General features: G+C 39.3%; 2 protein-coding genes across 4 annotated transcripts in view; one reads left to right on the top strand and one right to left on the bottom strand.

Moving 5' to 3' along the window:
* Window positions 1-901: 901 nt before the first annotated feature.
* On the top strand, window positions 902-3,968 carry alpk2 (alpha-kinase 2). Its single transcript, XM_046067311.1, has 7 exons — window positions 902-1,146; window positions 1,240-1,284; window positions 1,393-1,691; window positions 2,080-2,168; window positions 2,274-2,491; window positions 2,593-2,641; window positions 2,725-3,968. The coding sequence occupies exons 3-7, from the start codon at window positions 1,536-1,538 to the stop codon at window positions 2,930-2,932; spliced, it is 720 nt and encodes a 239-aa protein (XP_045923267.1). The 5' UTR covers window positions 902-1,146; window positions 1,240-1,284; window positions 1,393-1,535; the 3' UTR covers window positions 2,933-3,968.
* Window positions 3,969-7,782: 3,814 nt separating this feature from the next.
* The window catches only part of nedd4l (NEDD4 like E3 ubiquitin protein ligase), a 48,393-nt gene continuing 28,540 nt past the window's right edge, over window positions 7,783-27,635 (bottom strand). For 2 of the 3 annotated variants that reach the window (XM_046066563.1, XM_046066562.1), the window contains 19 exons: window positions 26,983-27,042; window positions 25,495-25,632; window positions 24,265-24,438; window positions 20,249-20,446; window positions 19,403-19,480; window positions 17,720-17,774; window positions 17,070-17,128; window positions 16,553-16,618; window positions 15,438-15,667; window positions 12,949-13,070; window positions 12,691-12,761; window positions 12,307-12,402; window positions 12,109-12,182; window positions 11,920-11,980; window positions 11,681-11,740; window positions 11,380-11,487; window positions 10,696-10,792; window positions 10,291-10,363; window positions 7,783-9,701 (listed from right to left, as the gene is read on the bottom strand). In XM_046066563.1, the coding sequence (XP_045922519.1) occupies window positions 9,599-9,701; window positions 10,291-10,363; window positions 10,696-10,792; window positions 11,380-11,487; window positions 11,681-11,740; window positions 11,920-11,980; window positions 12,109-12,182; window positions 12,307-12,402; window positions 12,691-12,761; window positions 12,949-13,070; window positions 15,438-15,667; window positions 16,553-16,618; window positions 17,070-17,128; window positions 17,720-17,774; window positions 19,403-19,480; window positions 20,249-20,446; window positions 24,265-24,438; window positions 25,495-25,632; window positions 26,983-27,042 (1,923 nt within the window). In that variant the 3' untranslated portion in view covers window positions 7,783-9,598. The remainder of the gene's footprint in view (window positions 9,702-10,290; window positions 10,364-10,695; window positions 10,793-11,379; window positions 11,488-11,680; window positions 11,741-11,919; window positions 11,981-12,108; window positions 12,183-12,306; window positions 12,403-12,690; window positions 12,762-12,948; window positions 13,071-15,437; window positions 15,668-16,552; window positions 16,619-17,069; window positions 17,129-17,719; window positions 17,775-19,402; window positions 19,481-20,248; window positions 20,447-24,264; window positions 24,439-25,494; window positions 25,633-26,982; window positions 27,043-27,635) is intronic. The other variant, XM_046066564.1, reaches the window with a different exon arrangement.

Raw genomic sequence — 27,635 nt, forward strand, 5'->3', positions numbered from 1 at the left:
CCTTAAGTGCAGCAGAAATTTTTTTGTAACCTTGGCCAGATCTGTGCCTTGCCACAATTCTGTCTCTGAGCTCTTCAGGCAGTTCCTTTGACCTCATGGTTCTCATTTGCTCTGACATGCACTGTGAGCTGTAAGGTCTTATATAGACAGGTGTGTGGCTTTCCTAATCAAGTCCAATCAGTATAATCAAACACAGTTGGACTCAAATGAAGGTGTAGAACCATCTCAAGGATGATCAGAAGAAATAGACAGCACCTGAGTTAAATATGAGTGTCACGGCAAAGGGTCTGAATACTTATGACCATGTGATATTTCAGTTTTTCTTTTTTAATAAATTTGCAAAAATTTCTACATTTCTGTTTTTTTCTGTCAAGATGGGGTGCTGAGTGTACATTACTGAGAAATAAAATGAACTTTTTTGATTTTTGGAAAATGGCTGCAATGAAACAAAGAGTGAAAAATTTAAAGGGGTCTGAATACTTTCCGTACCCACTGTATTTCAACTGTTTAGCCAATATGTTTAGCTAACTGTTTATTCATCACTTTTACTGTATCAACGTCTCTGCTCACTTGCTAACTAGTTTTCACACGCTCTCAATTGCAACACTGATGTACAGGTGTTAAAGTTTAATCAATGATGTGAATACATTTTAAAAATTAAATTGTAATTACTCTTTTTTCAAATTAATTAAGCTAAGGTTATGGCACAATCTTTCCACGTAACCCATGGCAACTGGTTGGGAGTCACTGATTTAGATTTAGATTTAGATTAGAATAACATGGTGGAAAATCTGTTTGTAGAAAATATGAAAATATGGTTTATATCTACCACTTTTTACAAAGCAGTCAGATGTATAACATATACCTTCTACATATAGCCTGTATCTATCTATAATGTAGTTACCTTCACACAATAAAGTCAAATATCAGCAGACAGACACAATTACTATTGTAATTGCTATTAGTAGCTTAGTAGCTTTGTGTTGTGCAGTTTGTGACACTGTACCTCTCTCTGAAGTGCAGGGGATGAGAGCAGAGTGTCACTAACCATCTCCAACGCTTCTCACAAAGACTTGGGCAAGTACCAGTGTCGGCTCACCACTTTACATGGATCAGTCACTTTGGACTACCTGCTCACATATGAAGGTATAAAACATGACTTAACCATAACAACTATCTCAAACATGGACAAGAAAAATGTACAGTTAAAAATGTGTCTCCTTTTTTACTATTTAACAGTGCTCAGTGAGATTGTCATCCCTCCATCTCAAAAGACCATCTCATGTGAGTTGTGATCTTAGAACAAGGTTTATTACGTTACGTTTTAGTTTTTTTGTTTTGTTTGTTGGATTTTGACAGAAAACACATTGTGTCTGTCTCTTTTTTTTCTAGCTGCTCCTGTGCCGGTGAGCAGCGAAGAAGAGGATGTCCACTGTTCCAGGTTGATTTTCAAAGAGGATTTTCTAGCTAACCAATACTTTGGAGAGAACCAGCCTGCCAGCATCATCACTGAAAAGGTTCACTTTGGGGAGGGGATGCATCGGCGGGCTTTCCGGACCAAGCTGCATGCAGGTCACATACCCATGTTACTACCTGGACACTCCTGTGTGCTCAAAGTACACAATGCTATCAGCTACGGGACCAAGAACAACGACGAGCTTGTTGAGAGGAACTTTACCTTGGCTGTAGAAGTAAGAATGTCACAGGACTTTGATGTTGTGCTATGAAGTATAATGGCACAATTTGCATACTTTGGGAACCAAATACTACATTACATGCCATAACACACTTTCTCTGCCACAAAATTATGGAAATAGTTATAATATAACTGTAACACAATTACAGTTTTGTTACCACATTAACCTGTAACGCATGACACATGACACAAATACCACATAAATGCTCACAAAGAAAATTTGTGCCCCAAAACATAATAGGCAAAATGTGACACGGAGTTAAATTACCCTTTACAAAAACACAGCAGATACTGGCTGGCTTTCCATAGAGTAATTATCACTGTGCACTGAGATCTTCTAATGCATAAAGTAAATGTATTGTAATTGACTTTTTGCTCTGTAGGAGTGCCATGTCCAGAACACAGCAAGAGAGTACATCAAGGCGTACACCACTGCAGCCCAGTCTGTTGAAGCCTTCGGAGAAATCCCAGAGTGAGTGACGCATTTCACAAGATTTAAACTTTATCCGCAACAAAACTTTTTAGTATAATGTAAGATTCTCATAGCACAAGCCATTTTGTTTCATGCTTCCACTAGGATCATTCCCATCTACCTGGTTCACCGTCCATCCAATGACATCCCGTACGCCACACTGGAGGAGGAGCTGATTGGTGACTTTGTCAAGTATTCGGTCAAGGATGGCAAAGAGATCAACCTGATGAGACGCGACTCGGAGGCAGGACAGAAGTGTTGTGCTTTCCAACACTGGGTCTACCATAAAACTGAGGGTAACCTTCTGGTTACTGACATGCAAGGTTGGGAAAACATGCAAATATACAAATTCAGAATGTTTTTATCTGCACTTAAAATTACAATTTAGAGTACTAAATATCGTCTGATTTTTTGTGTTTTTCAGGAGTAGGAATGAGGCTTACTGATGTGGGAATAGCCACCTGTAAGAAAGGGTGAGTATATTTTTTGAAGGCGACAATAGATGCAAATTGTTGATACATGCAAATTGTTGTATTAATATTTTATTCATGTTTAGATATAGGGGCTTCAAAGGAAACTGTGCCACGTCTTTCATTGACCAGTTCAAAGCCTTGCACCAGTGCAACAAGTACTGTGAGATCCTGGGCCTCAAATCCCTGCAGCCCAAAGCTAAAAAGCCTGCATCTGCTCCGAAACCTAAACCCCAAACCTCTGCTGCACCAAAGAAGAAATCATTTGGGCCCACAGTGAAGGGCAAGTCATAATAGGAGAAGAATCTTGGGCTACGGTTTTAATTGTTATTGAAATGGTGAGGGTATTGATGATTAGCTTCTCTCAAGTTGGACCTCGTCATGCAGAGGTTGGCCTGTAAGGAAGAAAGGTTTTGGGCTGCAGCAGGCCAGTGCATGGAGGAAACACATGCGTTTGACTGAACGGAGCAATCTTTAAGCAACCAGCATCTGTAGTTTCATAAGAGTTTTTGCTTCATCTCATGTTGAACATTTGAGAAATATATTTTAATTTAATGAAGATTTCACCAGAGATTGTTTCTGTATGAGAGAGTATAATCTAGGGGTGGAAACTTTATTTAGTTTTGGGAAAACTGTGACAAATTTAACAAACACTTGAAAAGGATGATGAGAATGGTGAGTTTGTCAACAGTGTTGAACTGTGATGTCTTTGATGATTTAGACTTTATTGACTTTATTGATGAGTGAGATTTTCATGTTTTTTCAACTTGTTTTCAAAATAATAGTTCATTACATTAATGAACATGTTGATTAATTGATTGGAGGAAATTTCTTTCAAGTAGGTTGTATGAAAAAATACACACAGTACAGGACATGTATTATTTTTGGTTACACAGTATGAGTGGGTCGTTTTTGTTTGGTGGTATTTCATGATCGTGTATTCAGTTCAGTGTTGCATTGTTATTATAGTTTTATTCATTTAGTAACGGCACTGATTCAGGATGAGTTTATATTTTTATTCTGGAAACAACACAAAGACATTTTGTACACATAAAGCTCATGTAAAGTAGGCCTTTCAATGTATTCACTGAAAAATGTGAAGATTTATTGATTTGTCATGTTATCTAGGGCAGTTCTGCTTGTTAAATTGATTTCAATTGATTGATTGAATGTCTGGCATCATTTCAAGGATCTATACTTTATACGGTCTAGCTCAAACTAGGTGAAAGACAAATCTGGACCCAGTAATCACACCACACTAACCTTACATCCAGAGCAAAATCTACTTGCATACACAGTCCATTGGATGCTAGCTATGCTAACTGCAATCTCAAACAGTCTTGTATAATAAAACCCTCTGTCTGTCTCTCACTGTTGCCTTTTAAATCCTTGACCCAAATTGCTGACATAGCTCTCAGTTTGTGTCTATGGCCAAGAGTAGATCTTTGATATTAAAGAGAGGTTGCTGGTTGAAGATGCTGTCTATGTGAATATGCAAATATCTGTCTATCTTTGCACATGGGGCTGGGGTTAAAGGTCCTATTTAATTCTTAGGAATGCTTAATGTGCTAAAGTTTACTCTATAGACACAGATAAAAAGCAATGAGTTTATTTACGTCATTTGCATGGATGAAGACAATTGCGCAATCATAAAATATAGCATTATCATAGTTACAATTTGATTGCCTATTCACATGTTTAAAAGGTTTGAATGATGACAACACAAGAAATGACAGCTGCGTGAAAACAAATGGGCCATCTATTCTTACCTATGCTTATAGGAGCAGGTCTCCAGCACCAAATTAGCGCCTCAAACGCTAAAGTAAGTGGGTCACGCTCGGAGGCTCAAGAGCATGCACAATGTATTAACAGTCTGCATATTTATTTTCATCTCTGCCCCTACTGCATGGTGTAATGTGTCCTAAGCCATAGGCACTACGAACAGACGGGGAAGTGTTGTTAGGACTTACAGTATAAAAATGGAAACTATTACAAATGAAAGGGGGGGGAAATATACAGAAGCCACAAAAAACAAATGGCAGAAAGAAAAAAAAAACAACCAATCAGCCAACCGGGAAACTGAGGAATATATCGAGGTCCTTTTCACACTGTAGCTATTTAGTGTGATAATGGCGTTTGATACACATGACACAAACACCATTGTCACACTCCATAGCTCTGGAGGACAGCATTTACTGTAGATTCTGGAGACGGAGAGCCTGATAATAAAAACTTGCGGATGGATGACCTGGTGAAAATAAGTAAAAAAGTCGTTTTGTGATGTGTGGACTCAATAAAGTGCAATGGAGAGATGGAAAGTGAGAAAAGAAACCCAAGTAGAGAGAAACAAAGTACACATTGTGTTGGTGTGTGGTGTTCTCTGTAGAAAAAAACAGGCTTAAATCATATTAATGTAGCACTTTAAGTTTGTACTCATCAATATGTTGAAATAAAACATAAATGAAAAGCATTAAAAAAACAAAGAAAAAAGGGGAAATAATGCTGAGAAAATACACAACACTTGTCTAAAGTGTCCAAAGTCCGGTCATGTCTTTTTCTACTGATTGTGGGAATAACTGCAGCTGTGTGCATTTGTGTGTGTGAATAAGAGAGTGTGTAAGAGAGAAACAGTGTAAAACAACTAAACAAACTAAACAACTGTGTGATCACCACATAGCAAGCATGTTTGCAAACATTTTTGTAAAATGTAGTTGAAAAATAGAACTGGTTCAGATGGTATGTTACTCTTGATTCAATACATCTTTATTGTTTCTGCTTTATTACATAACATTTCTGAGCTGAAAATGGCACCAAGAGTTTTTTTTACAATCATTAAATGCATCATTGTTCATTAATTACCAACTTTACTACTAAAACTGCGAGTTAAAAACATTATTAAAGGTTTCAGACGTATAGCAAGACAACAACCAACTCACCTCAAGTTTCTAAAGTTTATCCTCTTTCCATATTCACTTGGTTCATACCCACTGCTGATTCTGCTCCTCCCAGCCACTCTTTTTTCTCTGCTCTGTCTCCGAGTCTTTCCAAACAGTAAAAAGTCCAGAAGTGCGTCCGGAGCTGCAGGTTCATGAGGTGATATGTGGTGCATTTGGGTTTGATGCTGTCCCATCCAAGTCTTTATGTAGACAGAGCAAGGTTTGGACAAACAGCCAGTTCCACATTAGTGATAAGCTAAAGGGGAGGTATTGATCGACCCTGACCAGAGGTAGAGGGGTGGAGGATGGGGAGACCAAAGAAACTGTCCTCGTGAGGCAACAGGGCCTTAATGCACATTTATACAAAAAAGTGTGATGCATATTTTATTTTTCCAACATTTCTTCTGTTATTCGTATCTTGACATGCTTATTTTATCTATTAATTATAAACCACTATGTGATGAGCACTTTATTTTTCCCTTAATTGTACATTGACTTGTTCTATGTTTTATATATTTGTCGTTGTACACCACCCTGTGTGAAACAGCTTTTTGTTCGACTTGTCAATGTTTTGCATTGATTGCTGCAAAGTACTTTGTTACCTGTATTGAAAAGAGCTATATGAATAAAGTTATTATAATTATTATTGTTACTTTTGCTCGATGTCAGCTGGGATTGGCTCCAGCCCCCCTGCGAACCTGTACGCAGGATAAGCGGTTGACGATGGATGGATGGATGGATAATTATTGTTACTAACACCAAGGTTTCACTAAAGAGTTGAATTAAAGAGACTCAGGCGATGGTTCATGACAGGAAAATGAACTGAAAATGTATGTAATAAGATCTGGAGTTTAGGGGGTAAAAGTTCAGCAAGGTACACAACCAGCAGGCTGTATCTGGAGTTAAAATGGACACTCAGCAAGTCAACACACTTGCATTTTTGTCATGTGTTTATTCCTGAATTTCTTTCATTGAATGAAATCAAATCACGACAGTACTTCACACATTGAATGTCCAAATTCTTAGTATTTAATAGTTAGCTAGCTAACAGCTAGGACAGAAGTAGTTTTTAGACACACTAGAACTAGTTCAGTTTCATAATAAAACCTGTTACTAAGAAATAGCTTCCCTTTTAACAAAAGATCTGTCAACTCTGCTCAGGTTTCAACATCTTAAGCGCTTAAATTAAAACATTCCCAACTAAGAATACTATCTCTAGGGATACTTCTGCATCCAAGATTGTGGATAAACTTAGTTAATATGAAAAGATGTGTGTGTGTGTATGTGTGTAAAATAAGTAACTTTTAAAGAAATGTGTTGCTTTCTTATAAATTATTCCGTTAACAGTTATGCTAACATCATTTGCACTTGATGACATTTTTTTCCGAGCAGGTGGAATGTTTTAAAAAGTAGCTCTACAGAAGAGTTGGCTCTTGGTTTGTTTGTGACCAGACCGAGGGTAGGAGGGCTTGATAAAATGTCCCCAGACTGGCAGGGCGGCTTTTATTTGCTTGTCCTTGGAGCTGATAACTCCTAGATTGGGATTGTGTGAATGAACTGAGGTCCCTTCACCACGCTACATGCGCACACAAAAAGACAGGTAGGGAAAGTTATAAGTTTCACTCATTTCTGAAGGCAGGTTTTCTGAAAATTGATTTCATCAACAAGTATTGGGATGACAGGAAACTGTGCCAAGGTTGGCTGCCTTCAAGAATCCATTTATAATGTGGATGAATTAAAACGATCTCCGTCAGCAGTGAGGACCTGTGGGAGCACACCTTATCTAAAAACTTTGTGACCTCCTGTGAAAGGAATATGCTGTCAGAAGTAAAACCATCTTCAGATTCCTAGCTATACAACAGCTACACTTATTGGACACAGAAATTAAAGTCAGAAATTATTAAAAGTACCAGAGCACTGACCAAATATACATTTCAAATCAGTATATTTGAGTATTTACTGGCAATTATACATTGGTAGTCCCTTTTCAGAGTGTTATATGCATTATATTAAATATTGGTTATAAGGGATGCAGGAATGAAAAATCCCTCATGAATATGTTTACCTCGTGATGGAGTCCTATTATGCAGGATAATAAACTGTCCTGCAGGACCTTTTAAAAGCAGAATTAGTACTAGTTACTATTCTTGTTTCTACTTCTGGTATGAGGAAAGTTACAGTTCAGTTATATTAAGTCAAACAACACAATCTGAGGAGTTTTTTTTATTTGACAGAAGTTAAATTAACCACAAAGACTTGCAGAGAGTGGTGGAATCTTTAACAAAAGTGATATTTCCCATCATTCATTTAAAAAAAGAAAAAAAAACCTCTTTAAAAAAAGGACTATTCTTTATTGAGTCTGTTTGAGAGGTGGGATCACGGGAGGGAGGAAGAGAAGAGAAAGAAAATACAGAATACTAAAGGACGTGAAGTCTCCGCTTCACTTTTGTCAACTTTTTCTACCTTAGCAGCAGCACAGATTTACAGACTATTTATATTGCACCAGGTAAGTGCTCCGAAGGAAAAAAAAAAAAAAAAAAAAAAGAATCACATTCAAGTTAATAACAAAGACAAACAATAGATGACATGACCTCAGAGTGATCTATAAAGTGCCCTTTAGGTTCAATGGTGTTAGAAAAAGGAGGAAGAAACAAAAACATAAAATAAGATAAGAACTTTTTCTTTGTAAGAAATGTGCTGCTTTATATTCAGTGGCAATCACAGCTTTTCTCTCAAACACCCACGCACGCATACAGCTTCATTTTAGTGTTGTTGATCAGTAATACTTCTGTTAAATGTAGTTCATACATATATTTATATATCATGAAAGAACTTAATTTTTTGTTTGTTTTTCCAAGAACAATTTACAGCATTATGAACAGCAACAGGCATGAGAATATTAATATAATAATGATGCAAACATCTCAGAGAAACTATGAGTTTAAGTTTTCGTTTCTTGACCTCGAGACAGATTACACTTCCAAATTACTACCATGTAGTCAAAGCAAACACAAGATACGGTTTCATGCTGCTTTTATAGCACTATTTTAAAAAAAAAAACAAAAAAACACATTTGCTATCACCATAACAAATTATATGGATTCATTATTTCCCAGACTAGCCAGATTTACATTTCACACACCATGTCATATAGAACTGTCAAAATAGTAAACAACATAGTTCATCAGTACAAATATGGTTAGAGTATTTTCCTGCAAGAATTATATCAATGATTAAAAAAATCTGTTCCATAATGACAAACTATAAAAAATCATTTTGGGGGTTATTTCATCCCCCCATTCTCGAATCCTTACCAGTGGTTTAAAAAAAAGAAGAAAAAAAACGGAAAAAAAAAAACATTGTTCTACAAAAGGCTGCAGTGGCGATTTCTGATCACACAACACATAGACAAGGCTCTATGGAGGGGTGTGGCCGATTTCCTGAAATGTGATTGGCTAGCATTCCTAAGGTAATCTGGTGTTGGTCTAAGGATTCGAGAGAGTTGTGATCATAGTGCCATTGCGGTTTCTTAGAGAAATAGTGCATGTAGGAGCCAGATTAAGGCCATGCTAGGACCCTTGCATTAAAGGGTGCTCAAATACTGTGCTATAGTGTACATAAAGGAGATGTTGAAATGCATTAGTGTTTTCCAGCACTGTAGATTTTCACAGGACAAGGGTAGAGGGGAAAGAAACAGCGGATCAGGGGCCAGCTCATCATTCATAGCTCATGCCTGTGGATAATATATTTCAGCATTCAACGGTGCGTCTGTCCTGTTCTTTCCCAAGCACCTTTAAGGAGTGACCTACCAGCACTGAAAACATATAAAGACATAGGCATATTGGCTCGACAAATCGCTGTACAGTCTCAAACCACCGTGCTGGGGAGGTGGCTGATAGACAGGTATTACAGTACAACATGCTTGCACAGAACTGCTACAGCAGCTGGTTTGACATCCCTGTGGCTTTTTGTTTTGTTTGTTTTTTTATTGTTGGTTGGTTGAACGCAGTCAGAGGCTGCTATTTTAGTCGACTCCCTCGAAGCCCTGCGCGTTCTCCACAGCCATGAGGAGTTTCTCTCTCAGGTCCTCAAAGGATTCGTAAGTGGGCAGATCCAAGCGGTTGAAACTAGGGGAAAAAAGTGTTTGAATTACCAAACCATGTTAAGTTGTTGTTTTTTGTTAATCAAAGTACTTGCTAGCAAGTTAGCATGATGGCTAAGTGGCAATGTCAGTCTGTTGACTCAACAACTACAGGACGGATGAAATTTTGTACAGACATTCATGTTCCTTGGAGAGTGAATTCTAACCGACTTTCATGATCCCCTGACATTTCCTCTAGCACCACTGGCAAGTCAAAGTTTTCATTAAATGTTCATTTATTTTGTGAAATCTCTCTACAAGCACTTGATGAACATTTGGTACAAACATTCGTGGACTATGTAATTTAGTGACTTTGATGATCCCCAGTCTCCAGAAGGTAAACTTTTTAATTTGTTATTGACCACATACCATCCAGCTCAGTTGTACTTTCGTTTAGTGCCAATAAGAAAATGTTAGCGTACTAGCATGCTACACTAATAGGGTGATCATGGCAAACATTACTCCTGCTTAGCATGAGCATATTAGCATTGTCATTGTGAGCATGCTGATGTTAGCATTTAGCTCAAAGAACTGCTGTGACTAGTACCAAAGTCCTTATAGGCATATAGACATACCACGTGTGAGCTCTTGGCAACTTATCTGGTGTTCCCCACTGCTCAATTGTGAACAGCTGCGGCCCATTAGAACCTGTAACAAACAATAACAACAAACTATGATGACAGTTGAAATGTAGGAATACTTTCATTAAATCACAAATTTAATATCTATAGTATCTATAAAATCTTAAATAATCTTATATTTCTGAACATTCCTCATCTGTTATACACATTATCTATCTCTATGTATACAGTGAGTTCTGGGAACTGTAACTATTGGCTCATCTTTTCACAGAAAGCAATTTTTGTCACTAGTACATGACGCTTAGGACTTGCAGTTTAAACAGATAATCCAGTAAATTATTTTAAAGACCTGGTAATGTTATATAAGCAAGAAATAAAAGGAAACCTAAGGTAACGTACCATAAAGCTCGGCAAAGCCATTCATGGGCACTCGTGACGTTCCCGTTACAAACTGGAGGAGTCGGATCCTTTTTTCCGCATCCATCAACAGGACAACCTGACGAGACAGGAAAGACAAAATCTCTGTGACAAACATTTACTTTATTTGTTTATTATAGTTAATATTTTAAATATTAATCACTACCCTGAAAAAAAGTTATTTAAAATTCACTATCCCCACACCATGATACTCATTTCAACAACACAGAGAAGATGAAATGATTCAAAGCAGCAAAGCTTTTGCACAGTTTTGCAATCTAGCCTGTGTGCGTGCGTGCATGCATGTAGGAAAACCATAAAATCAAACACAGCCCAAATTCAAACAGAAGCCGTTTGAGCCAGTTCACTTAATCAGATGACATGACACTGTTGTCTGTGTGTGTTGTTTGCCTTGTGTTTTAACGCTCAAGTCAAGACAGATGATAACCAGGGCCGGTACTACTTTAGGCTCTTTCATCAGAGCAAACAAGCCTGTTCTTCCAAACAGACTTTGATCTTCAAAAGCGAGGCCATCAAACCCGTTGCACGCTGGATGGAGGGAAAGAGGACTGGAACCAATGCGGCTAGACGATTTACACAGTACATGTTTGCAAAAATCAGTTGTGCGTGTGCATGTGTCCATGTGTGGATGTATCACAGATGTACCTTCCAGAACCACTGTATAACAGGATGGTTGGGACAGTAGCCGTTCTTGTAAACAGTGTGTTGTCTCCAATCGTTGACGTCAACATCACCCAGACCACACATGAGTAGCTACACAGAGTCAGAAGGCGAGGGAGAACAGAAAGAAAGCAAACATTTACAACCATTACCACTTTCCGTCTCAAGAAATAATTCTGTTAAGTTAAAATGCTCCATGTCACATTCCACAGAGGTGTAATGTGCACAGATATGATAATTGCAGGAGATTAAGAGCTGTGAAACAGATTTAATAAAGAATTCATACCTCCAGTTCGTTTTCATCAAAGATCTTGATCAGATCTATGAGAATGAGCTCAGTGAAGCCCTGAAAATTAAAACAAAAAGAAAATAAATCATCCCTCTAAGTAATGTTTAAAAGCTTCAAATACTTATTTAGATACAGATGTTGAATTTAACCCTTATACTAAGGGTCTATGGCATGCCAACACAAAGTCTGTGGTCACATTGCCCCCAAGTGGTGATTGTATTACTGCACATAAATACCTCCAAGAAGGCATTCATCTGCTTCTGGACCCGATTGACAAACCTCCACTGGATGACCAGGCTGTCAGAGGGAAGATCATTGACATGGAAATTCAAGAATAATATTGTTTGATTGATTTAGCTTTATGATAATTGTTGCTAAAAGCCAGTTAACTACTCATCAAAAAACAAAATGTGTTATGTTCTCACTCAATGTATTCCTTTTTGTTCTCATTGGTGACCACCATGTCGGAGCCGCTGGGCTTCAGGTCGACCTGATAAGTCTGAGAAAGAAAACCACAAGAAAAATTAAAGGTCAAGAAACTCCTGATACCCAACTACATTACATTACTGAAATGAAAATGTGGATTTTAACAGACTCAAAGTGACCGATTGAAGCCTGCGCACCTGTCCAAAGTTGTCCTCGTCAATACAAAACCTCAGGTCCAGCTCAGTGGGGTCATTCTCCAGAATCCACTTCAGAGAGTTGTAGTATTCACTGTCCTGCAGGGATACAACGCAGCGCAGACACAAATTAAACACAAAGAAAATTAAGTCATTCATTTGCTTTCATTTGTGAGATTGCAGGGTTAGATTCAACACTGCATGAATGTAGAACAAGTCCAAATAAAACAAGTGTTGATAGCTCAATTTTTAATTTAAGAAATTGCTGACTTTCAAAATAATTCAAGTGAATTAGCAAATTAAAAGCATACTGACTAAATATACCTTACACTGCCCAGAATAGCAGATTTTTTTAAATAATGAATCAGTTTGGCAGTGAAAGCTTACCACAGACTCCATGTCATTAAGGGAGATCTGTTTTCCCAGCATCATCTTGTAGAAGGGTCGAATGAAAAAGCCTAAAGAAAGCGGAAAACAAAACTATGCTGTAACAGGATGTGTGTGGAGAAAAGTTTAAAAACATCAATGAAAATGTTGCTTGAGTGTTCTCATGCATGAGACCTGAAAATAAACATAATAACACAATTTCCCCCCCCCCAGGAAATTTCTAATATCAAAGACAGGATTCAGCATCAAGCAGCTTACCATCCAGTAGTTTTCCATGAAACACAGCCATTCCTGCCACACGTCCAATGAACTTGAAATAGGAGAGGTGATCCTCGTTGCACAGCCCAGAGTTGGGATTGATCTGGAGAGTGTAGTTGTCCCTGCACAGAGGAAGAAAGTCATTACTTAAACTTCTAAATATCAGACTAGTATGCTAACAAATACATTTCAATAAAAAATAAAAACTCCCTTCACCCTCATGCATCATGGGAATTCTGAGGGACGTAGGCTGCATGTGCACAGTGGTTTATTTACTGCATCGACTTCCACTGTAAGCCTCTCAGGAGCATTTCTGCAGCAAAGCGTGTAGCCTGCCCCGCGTTAATGACTTGTTTTTAATTGCCGGACTTTGCAGACATGTTTAGATTTTGTTGATTTGGTGATTATTGCTTGCTTTTTGTGCTTCTGCTATGATTAAGTAGGCTACGTAGTAAATTTTTCTTTTTGTTTGATTTAACTGTGTTTATTGTTGATATACGATCGAAAGTCTGTAACGGGTATTTTATTTTGATAATTGACCGTTTCGCTGCCGTTTCTGTGTCGGACTTCCTGCCCGGTTCATCTGCGCTGTGCTGCTTGATGCTGGGACGCTTCCTGGACGCACTGCAGCGCTTCTGGTGTAAGCAAAAACATTCAGTAGAAAGGCTGCTCCGGCAACAGCGAAGCAGACAGACTCTGGGGACTTTCAGGGTGAGTCTGGGGTCATGTAAACTTGTTAATATGTCTTTGCAGGAGGTGGGCCCACGATGAAGCTCCGCCCCCACTGTGCTGACAGTCTAGCTCTGCCCCCGGTTAATGGTTATCATATTTGTATGTTGTTTTGCACCCAGGAGCAAGTGGACACAGAAAACGTCAAGGTGGTTGCTAAGCATCGGCTTTTCATTTAACTGCAGCTGCACTAGGACTGGGCGATATGGCCAAAAAGTCATATCCTGGTACTGTTAGGCAGAATTCCGGTATTTTCTGCTAAGCGGGCTAGGGAGGGGGGCGGTTTTAGCGGGCATGTTTTAACTATTTTTAGTAACTTGCTCATTTCACCGTTTAAATTATACTTCATTCCACGTCTAAAGTATCACTCACTTATTGAATTTGCCTCCTTAAGTTCTCTTCACACTCATAGACCTAACGTACCTCGACTACAAACACGTCTGCGTTCGTTTTTCCGGTATCAGCTCGACTCGACCCAGCCTCCGTTTTCCATTGCAGATAGTACCCAGAGATAGCACCCCTCAATCTAGGTGGTCGTCATAGTGACGCCACACACAACCGCCGCGACGTAATGTTCAATGCCACACACACCAGCGACACACAAACAGCTGTCTCTTGATTTAAGTTAAAACGTTTCAACATTGCTCAGAATGTAAAGACACATAAGACGGAGGTGATAAGGATAAAGTACTTGGTAGCAGGTTCAAGTACAACTTTTACACAATGGAAAACCAAAAAAATGCGAGTAGAGTCGAGGCGAGTCGAGCTTTTACGGTGCAGTGGAAAAGGGGCTTTACCCTCTCTCTCCCTGTATGCCCGCTTCGGTGACTTTCTCCATCAGTGGTACACACTGAATGGACCGTGTTTTTTCTTTTTACAAGCCAGGTCTTTTAACAGTGTCGACCAGGACTGTCTCTCTCTACATCCTGTTGAGACTGCGTGCGTGCGTGCAGACGGCTGCGTGCACACGCAGAGGGAGGGGCGAGGTTGCGCGGTGAGGGAGAGAGAGAGGAGCAAGTACTGGCAGGACTTTACGGAAACATTAATCAACTCAACATCAAACTATATCGGTATAAACGGTATTGTCTAATTTCATTTCTCTTTTGAAATTATATCGGTATACCTCATTATACAGATATACCGTCCAGCCCTAAGCTGCACAAGGATGTTCGATAAATAATTTCTAAAAATTACTGTGATGAATAATCACTAAGTGGTTTAATATCAAAGGCTGAAAGTTTTAAAGCATACTCTTATTTTCTATTAAATGGAGCAAACTCCAGAGTATTCTTAAATGTCATTCCCTTTTCAACAGCTTCATTCATATTATTTATTTTTGTTAGCTTTGCCTTACAGAGAATCAACTGAGCCTCCAATTATTGATGAGGGTGCCAAGAAAAGGAAAACAAAGTCGACTGTAATTATGTTGACGCATTTTGTATGTGGGAAAAATTTGTTCCAGGATGACTTTTTTAATGAGAGGAAAAGTTAATCAAAGTAAAAGGAAACTTTAACAAGTCTCACAGGGACACAATACAGAAGCTCTGCCCCTTACTCCACAAAAAGCCAACCAAAGATATGAGTGACTTTTGGAGATTTTTCCATGGCTGCAAATACATAGCAAGATTCCTTTACTACATCAGCTTTGCTTAACACTATTGCCTGTGTCCTGTATCATATACCGTTAAATGCCTCAAGGGTTCACACCACTCTCTTCAGGTAAATCTAAAGCCAACACAACCAAACAAGCAGAGACTTACGTGGCAGAGTATTCAAACAGGCCGTAGTAAGGATTGAACATCTCCTTAGATAAGAGGAAGAACCATTCTCTGGCCACACCACCGTAGTCCAATCCTTTCTCCGACTCAAACTCGATCCACAGCCGTGCCTTCAGAACATCAGGCCTCTTCAGGGACATGATTCGACGGTACGACTCTTCAAAGATGTTGTTCCTGTGTAGCTTCATCTCGAATCGGTTGGGGATGTCAGCCTGTAATATATATAAAAAAAATAATTTTATAAATAAATTTTTTTTTTTTTTTTTTTTGATCACGAAAGGTGGAAGTGTATGATCTTGGTACAAAGACAATACAATTATTTAGACTCATCAAGGAAGAGCAAGAAGTGTAACTGCTGCTAAAGGTGCTCCTACAAACTACCGACTCAAGAGGTTGTTACAATATTGTTAAATGTAATTTACAACAAGCTTGTGAAGAATGCTTATTATTATTTTTATGTAAAATAATAAATGAAGATGCTGTAAATGCAGATTGACTCTGTGATTAACTCTGCAAAACACAGAAAAGGTCCAGGGTGTCCATTACTTGCTAGAGGGTTTGCAAGCCTATTGAAGTAATTATTACGTCAATAATACAAAATGTATTACAAAAATAAAATGCATTTTTCCTTTTTAAAAACAACTCAGTGTGGACATTACCCTCGGTGTAGTAATCATGCTTGGTGACCTTAAACATGCTCTAGCACAAGACTGAATGCAGTGTAAAAGCCAAAGTCAGTGCAAATGAATCTCATCATCATCATCATTTCCATCTGTTATCATTGTAAGTAACATGCAATTCTGCACTCCACCTACCAAGTGTTAATCACAAAAAAAGTGAAATGATTGCAGTGAATGTTTAACACGCAATAAAAATATCAAACTCAGTCACATAGTGCCAAGACAGTGTCAAGAAAGTTGAATAAGTATGCAATCAAGCATAATCAAAATAGAAGCAAATTAGACTGCCATCTTCAGCAAGGAGAAGCGGTGAGATTTTGGCCAAATATAGCTTTGCCCTGGCAGTGTTATGCAAAAGTTCCCCAGTAAGCACCCAGAAACCCAAGACAGATCTGTATTTTAAAAATCTCCTCTTACCGGTTTCTTCAATTTCTTCCTGAAGTAGTCGTATTTCTGCTTGAACTCTCTGGAGTAGGGAACAGCCTGCACAGAATAACAAACGACACACACGAGAGTCAAGAAATGGTCAAAGAGTGATCAATGTACTTACCCATATTTGGCTTGTGATGTAAATGTTTTACAGGGAAACAAAATATACTTCTATGTCTTGTTAAAACAGAGTGTAATTTGGCAAAGAGGAAGAACAATATCTGAAGTAGAACAGAGAACGACACAAAGGTGTTGGCATGTTAAGCGACAACCCCAGTGACAAAGCGATTTATCTTTGTTGTACAAAGACACTGAGGCTAGTGTGTGTGTGTGTGTGTGTGTGTGTGTGTGTGTGTGTGTGTGTGTGTGTGTGTGTGTGTGTGTGTGTGTGTGTGTGTGTGTGTGTCAGATAGAGCCACAATGTTAAAAGAAGAACTTGTTTCCATGTTGTAGCACTGCTGTGGCAGAGACTGAAGTAGTGGGGCAGTAAGAGGAAACCACTCACAGGTCCTGTGATAGCTGGACTCTGCAGACGCGGGTCCTCCCACTGCGTGTTCTTTGTATCTGGATGACACAAATACAGCAAAACCTTTAGGTAACCATACCAAGACCAAGACTTCTTGAAATTAAGTTTTTGTTAAAAACATGAAACATTTGATGGTTTAAACTTTTAAACTATTTGCTGCTTTTCTATGTTTTATATCGTTGTAAATTGAATTTCTTTGGGTTTAGACTCTTAGTCGGACAAAATTTGTAATTAGAAGAGGTCACCTTAGGCTCTGGGAAATGTAAAGGGTATTTTTCACAAATTTCTGAGATTTTGTAGACTAAACAGCAGAATTTATTCATGAAATAAAAACAGATTAATCAATAATGAATAAAATTCAAATTCAACTCTTATGACTACAGATTTATCAGTGGAGTGACACCGTTGCACTACACGAGGCCATAATACAATACATTTTAAAACACAACCTGTCGACTGAGTTTCTGCTGTGATGAATGAGGTGCTTTGCTTTCCCTGACACTGAAAAATCTGTTGCTGCACTGTAACCACTACACACTATAAAAAAATAACAAGGCAGATAAGTAAGACACACATGACCAAATACAAGCATGGAGGAGACAGAAAGTGGTAATATGGAGTCGTCTTACTGTGGTCAATGTAGAAGGTGCGCCCGTCTGAGTGAACTCTTTCTTCCCATCCAGGCTACAAAAAAAAGGGAGCAAAAAGAGAGAAAGAATGAGAAGCAGTGTCCCCATTACACAGCACTATTAAACAGGCCATGCTCAAATAGTAATTTAAATCCATCCACTTTCTTTTTCCTTTTTTAATTTGTTTGATTGAACTTGACTGACCATAAAAACGATCCAAACACTGACAGCCCAGCACTGCAGCCGTGGCAAGCTTAATCAAACACCGCAAAGGAACTGAAGGGATTTTCTCTCCTATTTGAGTCACGTCTGACAACGTCAGCAAGGCAGGGGTACGACCACAACATAAAGGTTAATTCACCACCACTAGTTCAAACCAGTACACCACCACTGACATGGTGACCACTTAGTACAGTGTCACAGGCCACACACACACACACACACACACTCCTAAGTATGCTGCTACTGTATGAGTAGGATAGCTAATAACGCATGCAGCATAAAACCTTCCTCTAACATACATATATAGCTTCTTTTGCTTCTCTTGAAACCTCCATCCCTCCCCCTGCCCCTTATTCAACCCTGTTCATTCTCCTTCTCTCTCTTTCTCTCTAACAAATATCTGGTGCATCTCGCCTCGTTCCACTTTCCCAACTCGTCTATCTGTGCCTCAGACACTGAACCAGGTACACAGACAACAGAGCAGCCGGAGGGATCCCGGGAGAAGGGGGGGGGGGGGTGTTAAATCGTTAACAGAAGATGTGGTGGCGGTGCATGGACGGGGACACAGAGAGAGAAGGAAGTGGTGTAAAATACTCATGAAAAGGAAGGGAGAGGTACAAGTCCATCCATGCCGGTCATGACAAAGAGAAGAGATAGAAAGAGAGAGGGAAAAAAAATTTAAACGAAAGCGCAAGGCTGTCTTGCAGGCATTTGACCAGACTGCACCAGACCAGACAGGTAGGAAGGCAGGCAGAGGGAGGGAGGCACCAACCAACCTCCTCTGGTAGGTGCTGCCAAACAGACATGGCCAGGTGTAGAAGAAGTAGCATACATTAGATCCACCAGAACGGAGAGAAAAGAGAAAGAGAAAGGAGGGAGAGAGAGAACACACACACATGCACACACCACACAAGCCTGTGAGATGTACAAACCCATGAAGCTTTGATTAATCAACAGCTACCTATTGTCAAGTTTTGCCCTCTTGTTGGGAGTTTGTCTGTGTCAAACAGATAATAGTGCAGGTGACAGACAGTCTCCACCTCCTAATTAGGTATTATCACATCCCCCAGACTCTGCTTTCTCATCCTCACCAGTTACATTCTCCCTCTTTTCTAACAAGGCTAAAAAGGAGATGTCTGTTCACATAATGATGTCTCATCTTTTAGTGAAAAAAGCCACTTCATCTACATTCAAATTTAAACATGGACCACTCAGTTAGGCTATTTAAGCTGACCTGCAGTCAAAACCCACAACAAAAAAATGATAACTCACTGATGGTGGAGTAAGAGGAATAAATACCTGCTCTCATTCAAAGTTTAGCTTAGGAAACTGGTTCCACATTTATCTAATCTAACCATTTTAATGGCACTTGTGAATGAGTGAACAGAGATTATCGGGACCTAATGTGTGCTGTGGGCCAAAGGTTGAATATGCAGTTGGTGTAATTGTGACTGTACTTACAGGAAGAGGACCAAGGTCGCCAGGCTCCATTGAGTTCTTATTCCTCATATGGACTGGGTATTTCAACCTGGGATCCTCCTGGTTGTCAAAAGACAGAGGGAGGGAAGGAAGAGAGACAGTGATGCATATGAATTATTCCAGAACAGGGTGAAGAAACGTATTTTTTTTTAAATCATAAAAACATCATTTTACTTTTGTTCTGGATTTAATGAAAAAACAGCAGCTTTTCAATATAATACAACTCCCAAAAAGTCCACTTAGTCTTAAAAGCTGAATCCTAATAAGGACTGACGTAAATGTGAAATGAACTTAAACCAGCAGATGTCACCAAAAGATCCGGGAAGATCCACTAACAACTGCCCTAGATAACTTAAACTGTCGAATAACGCTCATAATCACATTCAGAAAAAATAAATATTAACCACTTATCAATTTTGTAGCTTCATATGCTCACACTTTATTTAAGGGTCCTCACAAGTTTCCAGGAAAGAAGAATGTAAAATGGTAGGGGGAAAAAAAAAAGGTGTGATTTCAATTTAGTTGTTATGCTTCTACACAGCTGTTGATTTTCAGAGGAAGTGTAAACCAAAGTAAATGCTCTTTCATTATTAATTTATTACTGGAAATCCTCATATATGCTGCACTAAGGTTATGCAAGCAATTCACTGGAACTGAAAATGGTCCATTATTTTCCCTACAACTATTCCCTATTGATATAGCTCTTTCCTGGAAACTTACTGGAAATTATTAGGCAATTCCAGACCTGTAAAATAAAGCTTTACCATTCATTCATATTTCATAAATCATCGTTTTAGCGTAAAGTGCAATTCAGCCTGGTTAGCTTACCCAGGTGGTGATTCTGCTGTTGTGGTCGATGAAGAAAGGCCGTCCATTGGGGGCTATCCTCATCTCCCATCCTGGTGGCAGGAAGCTCTGCTGTGTCTTGTGCTGTGACTTGGGGGAGCTGTAGGGGGACGGCTGGGGAGACTGCGGGTTGGAGAACGTGTCCTTTACTGCCCTCCTCACCTGGATGTTGTTGGCTCCCTGGAACCAAATGTAAAAAAAAATAAAAAAAAAAATAAAAATGTAAAAACTGAATACAATACTATCACTCCTGTTGGGCTCAAAGGAGAGGATAAAAGTTGTAACCGAACATGGATGACTGACGGCATGAAACAAATCATCACTGATCCTTTGAAACACAGCGGACAATAACAGGATGGAAACCAGTCTTCAAAGAGTTGCCTTGGTAGAAAACTGAACAAGATTAGAAAAGGTCTAGGATCTAGGAAAAACCATCAGCATCGTCACCACAATATTGTATCTGAGAAAGCCATGGGTAAACTCTTTTGATTCCCATGTAAAGAAAGAGGGAAGGAAGCTAATCAATTTCCACATGGCATGCTCCATCGACATGTCAAGTTGCCCATCGAAATGTCAACAGAAAATGCATCGAGGCTTGAAGTTCTACAGATGTCAGCTTTTACAGATTCCCTGCATATTGCATCTGAGTCTTAATGGTACAATAACAACTTTTATGTAGACATTCATGATGATGTAAGTCCAAGAAAAACTGCTAACTGTTTACTGAAAAACTATAACCTTGGTCAAGGCTAACATAATACCACTGTTCCATGAGCCATTTATCTACAAACCTACAATTACTGGCATGTTAAAAGCTTAAACAGACTAAATTTGCTCAGACAAATGAGGGTTCCAACACCGCATTATTCTTTTAGCTGCAATTATCACTGACTGATCTGATTTTTAACGAAAGAAAAAGACTGAATTAATACACAGACGCCACCTCCTCTGGAAGTTGTAATTACAACATTTTGTAGTGAGTGTATCACTTCCTTCTACAATGCCTTGTTAACGGACGCACACACACACACACACACACACACACACACACACACACACACCTTAATTAAACCTCCTTCAGGTCCGTTCCCTTGGTAATAGCACAGGGTCTTCACCACAGAGTAAAGCCATTAAATGCAGGAGGAGGTCAAAAAGAGGCAGAACGAGATAAACTGTGTTGATCCTAATTAGCCAAGTTTGCGTGGTGTATTTATAGCTAGATTTCATAATTTAAAGTTTAAGTCCAGTTAAGTTAAGTTGTGTTGATGATTAAAGTCTAAATAGATGAAAATGACTGAATCAAAAGTTTCACAAGTTTTCTAAATAGTCAGACCATCTGCTGCTTTAAGCTGCAATCGCGTTCACACACATGAAAACAACATTCCCGAAACGCTCATGCATAAAAAACACACACAGCTAAGATGACAGTAAACAATCTGACAGATGTAACAAAATCCAACTCAAAAACATTTTTTAGGACGGTCATAATCCAAGGCAGTTATTTGTATATAATGTATGTCAAAATGAAAAGGTGAAATGTTAAAGTTATTACCTGTGGAGTCATGTGGCACATTAACCGCCTGTGCTGTCTGATTATTAAACCTCCTGACCAATGATTAAGAAACTGGCTTCATGAAAAGCATACAGGGCAGACGACATGTCATGAGAAATACGACCATACAGTGGAGAGCTTAATGATTATTCACATTTAGGCTATTTAGGATCAGTGAGGATTTGGGGTACTTTAACAATGTTCCATTCTTTTTGTTTTTAAGTTGAATATTTAATCTGTCCACTACAAGGCTAAGTCATACACTTCAAATGTACAGCAGCTGCTTCTCAGTATACCCCCTCCCCAGATGGCTGCTTGCTCCATGGCTTACTTTCATTAAGAAAACTGATGGCTTGAAGGATTTTACAGTAGAACATCTGCACGTACAGGACTTATGGTGCGTGAAGTTTTTGAGGTAGCCTTAACACTAGAACTTCCAGGGTTCGTTGAATACCTATAACCGGTAAAACTTACCCGCTATTAAAATGCATTGATTTTGTGATTATTTGTGCTACATGTTGCTCCAACACACTTTGGAAAACATTCAGCACCTTGACTGCATTTCCCATACACACCATCCCTTCCATTATGCCTTTACCATGCAAGGGCGAGGCCATGCACGCCGCTGTTGTAGCCTAGATGTTATAGCCTAGTTATATTCTAAACACAGCTTGAATTTAAATGCAGCATTCAATTTAGAAAAATAACTGACTATTGTAGCCTAGTGTTTTATAGGCGGTAATAATAATAATAATAGACTAATGAAGTAGGCTATACAGTTCTGCTTGTTTCAGTTCCAAATTTCAAAGTAGATTTTACCCAACAGAAAACTGTATAATGATCACAAGTGCTGGAAAACTTTAGCCTCCACAGGTCAAAAAGCACATGAGGGAGCCGTACGCTCTCTTGAAGGGACGCAAACCACACCTCTATCACAGGGAAAAATTAGGCTACTGCAGCATTAGTTTTGATGATCATTTAGCCTACCCAAAAGCTAAAGGCCCTAAGCACTGCTTTTATGCAACTCTTATGCATGTTTACTTCATGCAAGTGGGTCGCTGTCAGATAATGATCCGTCAGATGCAGAATCAACCCAGGACACGTCGCTCAGCCCCCACCGTCAGAGTCTCCTTCACTCACGGCGCTGAGCAGGTCTAATTCCTGTAGTAGAAAAGGCGTTGCCAATAGCAACATAGAATATTTATTTAAACACGAAAAATGAATAGCGTGAAAATGACTGTATTCTCTAGGGGTAAATTTTACTAGGGAAAAAGACTGGGGGACTTGAATTTTATATGGAAACAAAGTTACCTACAATCGAAAAACAGCTGCGGGTAAATTTGACCGGTTAGCAGTTCTAGTGTTAAATGCTTACATATTCCTTCATAAAAGTTGGTGTGAACATATATATGCACAGCCTCTGTTTTTTTTTTTTTTTGTTGTTGTTGTTGAAGAATCAGACACTGCATCGTCTACTGTCTGATATCCCAGCCATTGTAAGTGTTGAGAGTGAAAGTGTATGTGTCAATGGATTAAAAAACACATTGTGTAGCCACTATGGAGACAATAAAAGATGAAAAAAAAAACTTAAATCCTTCAAAAGGTAATCACAAAGGTTGCCATTCAAATGCTACCCATGAGATGTAACGGTAGCATTTTAATATGCTTTTATAGTTGCCTTTGTGTTAGTAAAATGGCCTCTGGATTTAATAATACTTAATTTCCAAGATCAATATCATTGATTTGGACATCTCCAGGTTTGCTTTGGCAAATTACAACAATCATTTGTGATTCATTCAAATAATTTATTCATCTTGCAGTAACTTAACATCTACCTTCTTGGATTTACAGTGCCAGCTTCATTCTGTTATTGCTTTAAAACACGCAGTGCTGCAGAATGAAATGCTGAATGTACCAAGAGTGCATATAGTTCACAAATTCACCACTGTGGAAAAAACAAAGCCGGAGTAAAGCTCCGGACAATTTGGTGTGACTAATCACAGAGCTGTTTTGGCGCTCGGTCATCAGCTCAGTCTTGGATGAAGATGGAGGAAAAAATAAATAAATAAATAAATAAGAGCAACGTGAAAAAAGAAAATCATTCTCAATAAAAGAGATGAAAAGAAGACTGATGACTGATTTCCATAGTGCTGGCAAGGGTGAAAAGAGAGAAAAACAGTTAACCTAGAAGAAGGACAGATAACGTTAGAATGGTGTAATAAAGAAGAAAATTGAAGACTGGCTGGCTGATGTAGATGTGTGAGGATCATGATTTGTTCGTCTTCATCAAGGGATGAAAATGGGGATACAATGAAGACCTCCATGACAAGAAAGCGTGGAAGAGTGGAGAGAAGACGAGACAGAAATAAGTAGTCCTTAAGGAGTGAACAGAGGAAAAGGATATAGGTGTGGCGGAGCGGGAACGGTACAGGTGGCTAATTCTCACCTCCAAGGGTGTGGAAAGGGTGACGGTAGGGGAGCTGAGGCTACGAGGTCGTCGGACTTGGGGCTCATGGAGGTGGTTGTTGGAAGCATTGGAGGAGGAGGAGGGGGTAGGTGCGGGTGCCAGGGCCGAGGCGCCTCCTGTTGCTGCTGAGGTGCTGGCTCCGTCTTCAGTCAGCTGTCAGTGAAAATAGCACTTTTGAGATTAAGTGTGGTTGAAATAAGTGTTTGCTGTGCGAAACCCAAAAAAAAAAAAAAAAAAACACAACAACAACAACAAAAAAAAAAACTTGTTCTCATCATAAGCCATGCTGTCACAGATGCTTGTCTGCCACCTAAAATGTCAAAAGCATGGTTCCTAAAGGCCCAAGAAGATCATCATTTATGTCCATTAAAACATAATTATTAATGATTAAGACTATGCAGCCAACTAGAAAACAGGGACAAAGGCTTGGGGTCAGTAACATAATATACTGGAAAAATGAAAATGAGTGTTACTCATAACCCTAACCCAAATGGCTGCTACAATGGGTAAACCCACATTTAAAATAGGCCATAACTATGTACCAAAGAGAAAGCAATGCCATGAAACTGTTTGAAATCATTTGGCAGTGTCCTCTCCTTTTGAGTACTAAGAAAAACAGATGAGAATCAGAGAAAAGAAGAAAGTGACGAAAGACAACAGACGGACACGTATAATATATAAACGGCTGTGTTCTGATAAAAGCAGAAATGGTGGATTTCCAAGAGAAGAGACATGAGCGTTAAAGATACACCCAGTCCCATGTAGCGGTCTCTCCCTGAGCTCAGACTATGTGGAGCTGCCTTATTTGCAGACAGAAAAGACAGGGAGAAGACAAGTGGAAAAACTGGGTAGAAATGGGAAAAGGGAGGTAAAAGTGGTGGTTGCAGTTCCATGAGAGGGTTTAGAAAAGTGTGACCAATACAGAGTTGCACTTCATCCAGAGTACAAAACAAAATGCTAGACAAGAGAAGGAAGACATACAATAAATGTTGGACAGAAGAGGAAACCGGACAGAGAGAAAGACAGAAAAAGAGACTTTGTGGTTGCAAAGCTGTGTCTCTTTCCATCATTCTTTATGGCTACACAGAGGAGAAACACAGCGGGAATAGAGGAAGAGGTCCGACACACAGGCCTAGGCCCTGACAGGGGCAGAGGTAAGGTCCAGTCCCATGCATAGAGTCTGCCAGCCAGCCTTCAGACCTGCTGTACCTGCACAATTGGCCTAGTCCAAGTAGTGGTGCGGCTGTTATGGTTGACGTAATAAGTTCTTCCCTTGCCGTCCTTCCTCTCCTCCCATCCAGGGGGCAGGCCAGGGGTGGTCAAGGCGTAAGCAGTCGATGTGGGAGACTGGCCAAGTGTAGAGAGAGAGCAAAGCAAAAACAACTCATCAGTACATGCTGACATACGGAGGGACATGTGGGGGGGAATCTTTTAATAATTTTAAATGATTCTGCACGGAGTCAGGGCACACGTTAGGGTAAGTGGATGAATTCTGCTGTTTTGAATAAAAGGCACATTTAGAGTTATTCCAACATACCACAAGCCTTTTCTTTGTCAACATCTATCAAGAAGAACACAAAAACTTTAAAATCGGTTCCCATCTCAGCTGCACAGCACAGTGACAGAAACAGTTTAGGAACAACATACGACAAAAGAACTCTAATGGGAAAGTAGGTGACTGCATTTGACCTTTGACCTTCACACACAACACAATGAAACACAGAACAGGACAAACATCGCATGCGGAAAAGTAGTGTATCATTACTACTTTGCTGAGTGAACTATTAACCATTTGTGGCATAAAGATCACTGAAATAGCCAACCAAACAATCACATTAACTGTAGGGATGTTTTAGAAAAGACTGTTAACATCCTCGAACATAGGACGCCAGACATGTCCTGAGGTGATCCTAAGGATCAAAGTCGCCTTCTCTAGTTAAACTTTCATTCACGTGATATCAATAACTTAAGCTTATAAACTTGATATATTTGAACCAGGACCTCCAGTATTTGGATCAAGTACCTTGTGAAAAATAAGGTGTGTAAAATTAAGTCGTCCACAGCTCTTATATTAATGTGCCAGATTAATAGTTTATCAACATTCAAGTAAATCAAAACAGCAGGTCAGATATCCAATATTAAAAGACACTGATCAAGGCCAAAAAATATCTGCCAGGCCTGGTATCACCAAATGGCGCATGAGTAACACGGCAATGTCTTAAGTTATTTCACATGCCGACTTGCCACAACGCCCTTTAGTGCGTGTTAGAGTGTTATTTTAGGCACGAATGTCATAGAAAAAACATGTCAGGTGACGTAGCAAAAAAGAGCGACAAAGTCCATGTAATGACGAGGTTGGGGTGGACGGATGGGTCAACAAACGCATGACTTCCACCCAGGAGACCGCTGTTCATGTCCCCAATGGAACCAAAGTCAACGCTGACTTATTATATAACATAAGTTATAACTATTAAAATTACTCACGTACATAACTTAACTGATATAACTAATATACTTACCTACCAGCCATGGATGGCTTCGAGAACATTGTATAAATGACTGAAAGTCCTCATGTGGCTTTCTACCCAGTGTAGGCTTTTACCAAAGAGATTCACAAAACTAGCGGGGAGACAAAATTCCTATGTGGTGTCTGGGAACTAATATATGGTTTAAACTGTATATAAACTGAGATATTACCATAGGCTCCTCACCACCTGAGACAGTTTGAGCTCTGGTTCTTCTGGTCTGGGAACCCCGCTGGTGATAGACAACAGGGGAAGACGATCTTTAGTTCATAATATGTGTTATGTTTTCATTGCCAGGGTAGAAGTAAAGGGGCAAGGGAGGGCATTTGTGCAGTTGTGCAGGTTGATTGAGGACAAACTGTACGGACAAAGGGGGGAATTAATTCTCAACAGACGCGAGCAGTGACAGAAAGGGAGGTGATTCTTGTGAATATAGAAAAAAAAGTGATTTCAAGCATACGAGCTGTGAGTTGACAAGTAGCAGGAAGGAGCACATTTAATTTGGAATCTAACTGAAGTTGTGATTGGTTGACATGATTACACAAAATGTAGGTTAAGAAAACGTTTAGCAGTGGGCTGTTGAGTCAAGTAAATCAACAGACAAAGAAACACTCTGAGCTGCAGAAGTTATCAGGCTTGCATCCCATGTTGGAGGGAAGACACAGAATCTTTTCCTTGAATTGTTAATTTAATCCCTAGCCAGTGCAGCATCTTAAATCTCAGCCCAAACAGAAAATCATGTTAAAGCTACAGTAACACCAGTCAGAGAAAACACTTCTGTGTCCTGAAATTGTTAGAGCAGAAGAAGTGAATTACTGTGCTGAA

The sequence above is a fragment of the Micropterus dolomieu genome, linkage group LG13 (genome assembly GCF_021292245.1).
Source record: "Micropterus dolomieu isolate WLL.071019.BEF.003 ecotype Adirondacks linkage group LG13, ASM2129224v1, whole genome shotgun sequence".
NCBI lineage: Eukaryota > Metazoa > Chordata > Actinopteri > Centrarchiformes > Centrarchidae > Micropterus > Micropterus dolomieu.

What these genes read in the sequence shown, in the direction of transcription:
- alpk2 (XM_046067311.1), top strand. Translation starts at nt 1,536, where the DNA reads ATGCATCGGCGGGCTTTCCGGACCAAGCTGCATGCAGGTCACATACCC. An exon ending in ACTTTACCTTGGCTGTAGAA is followed by an intron (nt 1,692 to 2,079) that starts GTAAGAATGTCA and finishes TTTGCTCTGTAG; the next exon opens with GAGTGCCATGTCCAGAACAC. An exon ending in ATAGCCACCTGTAAGAAAGG is followed by an intron (nt 2,642 to 2,724) that starts GTGAGTATATTT and finishes ATTCATGTTTAG; the next exon opens with ATATAGGGGCTTCAAAGGAA.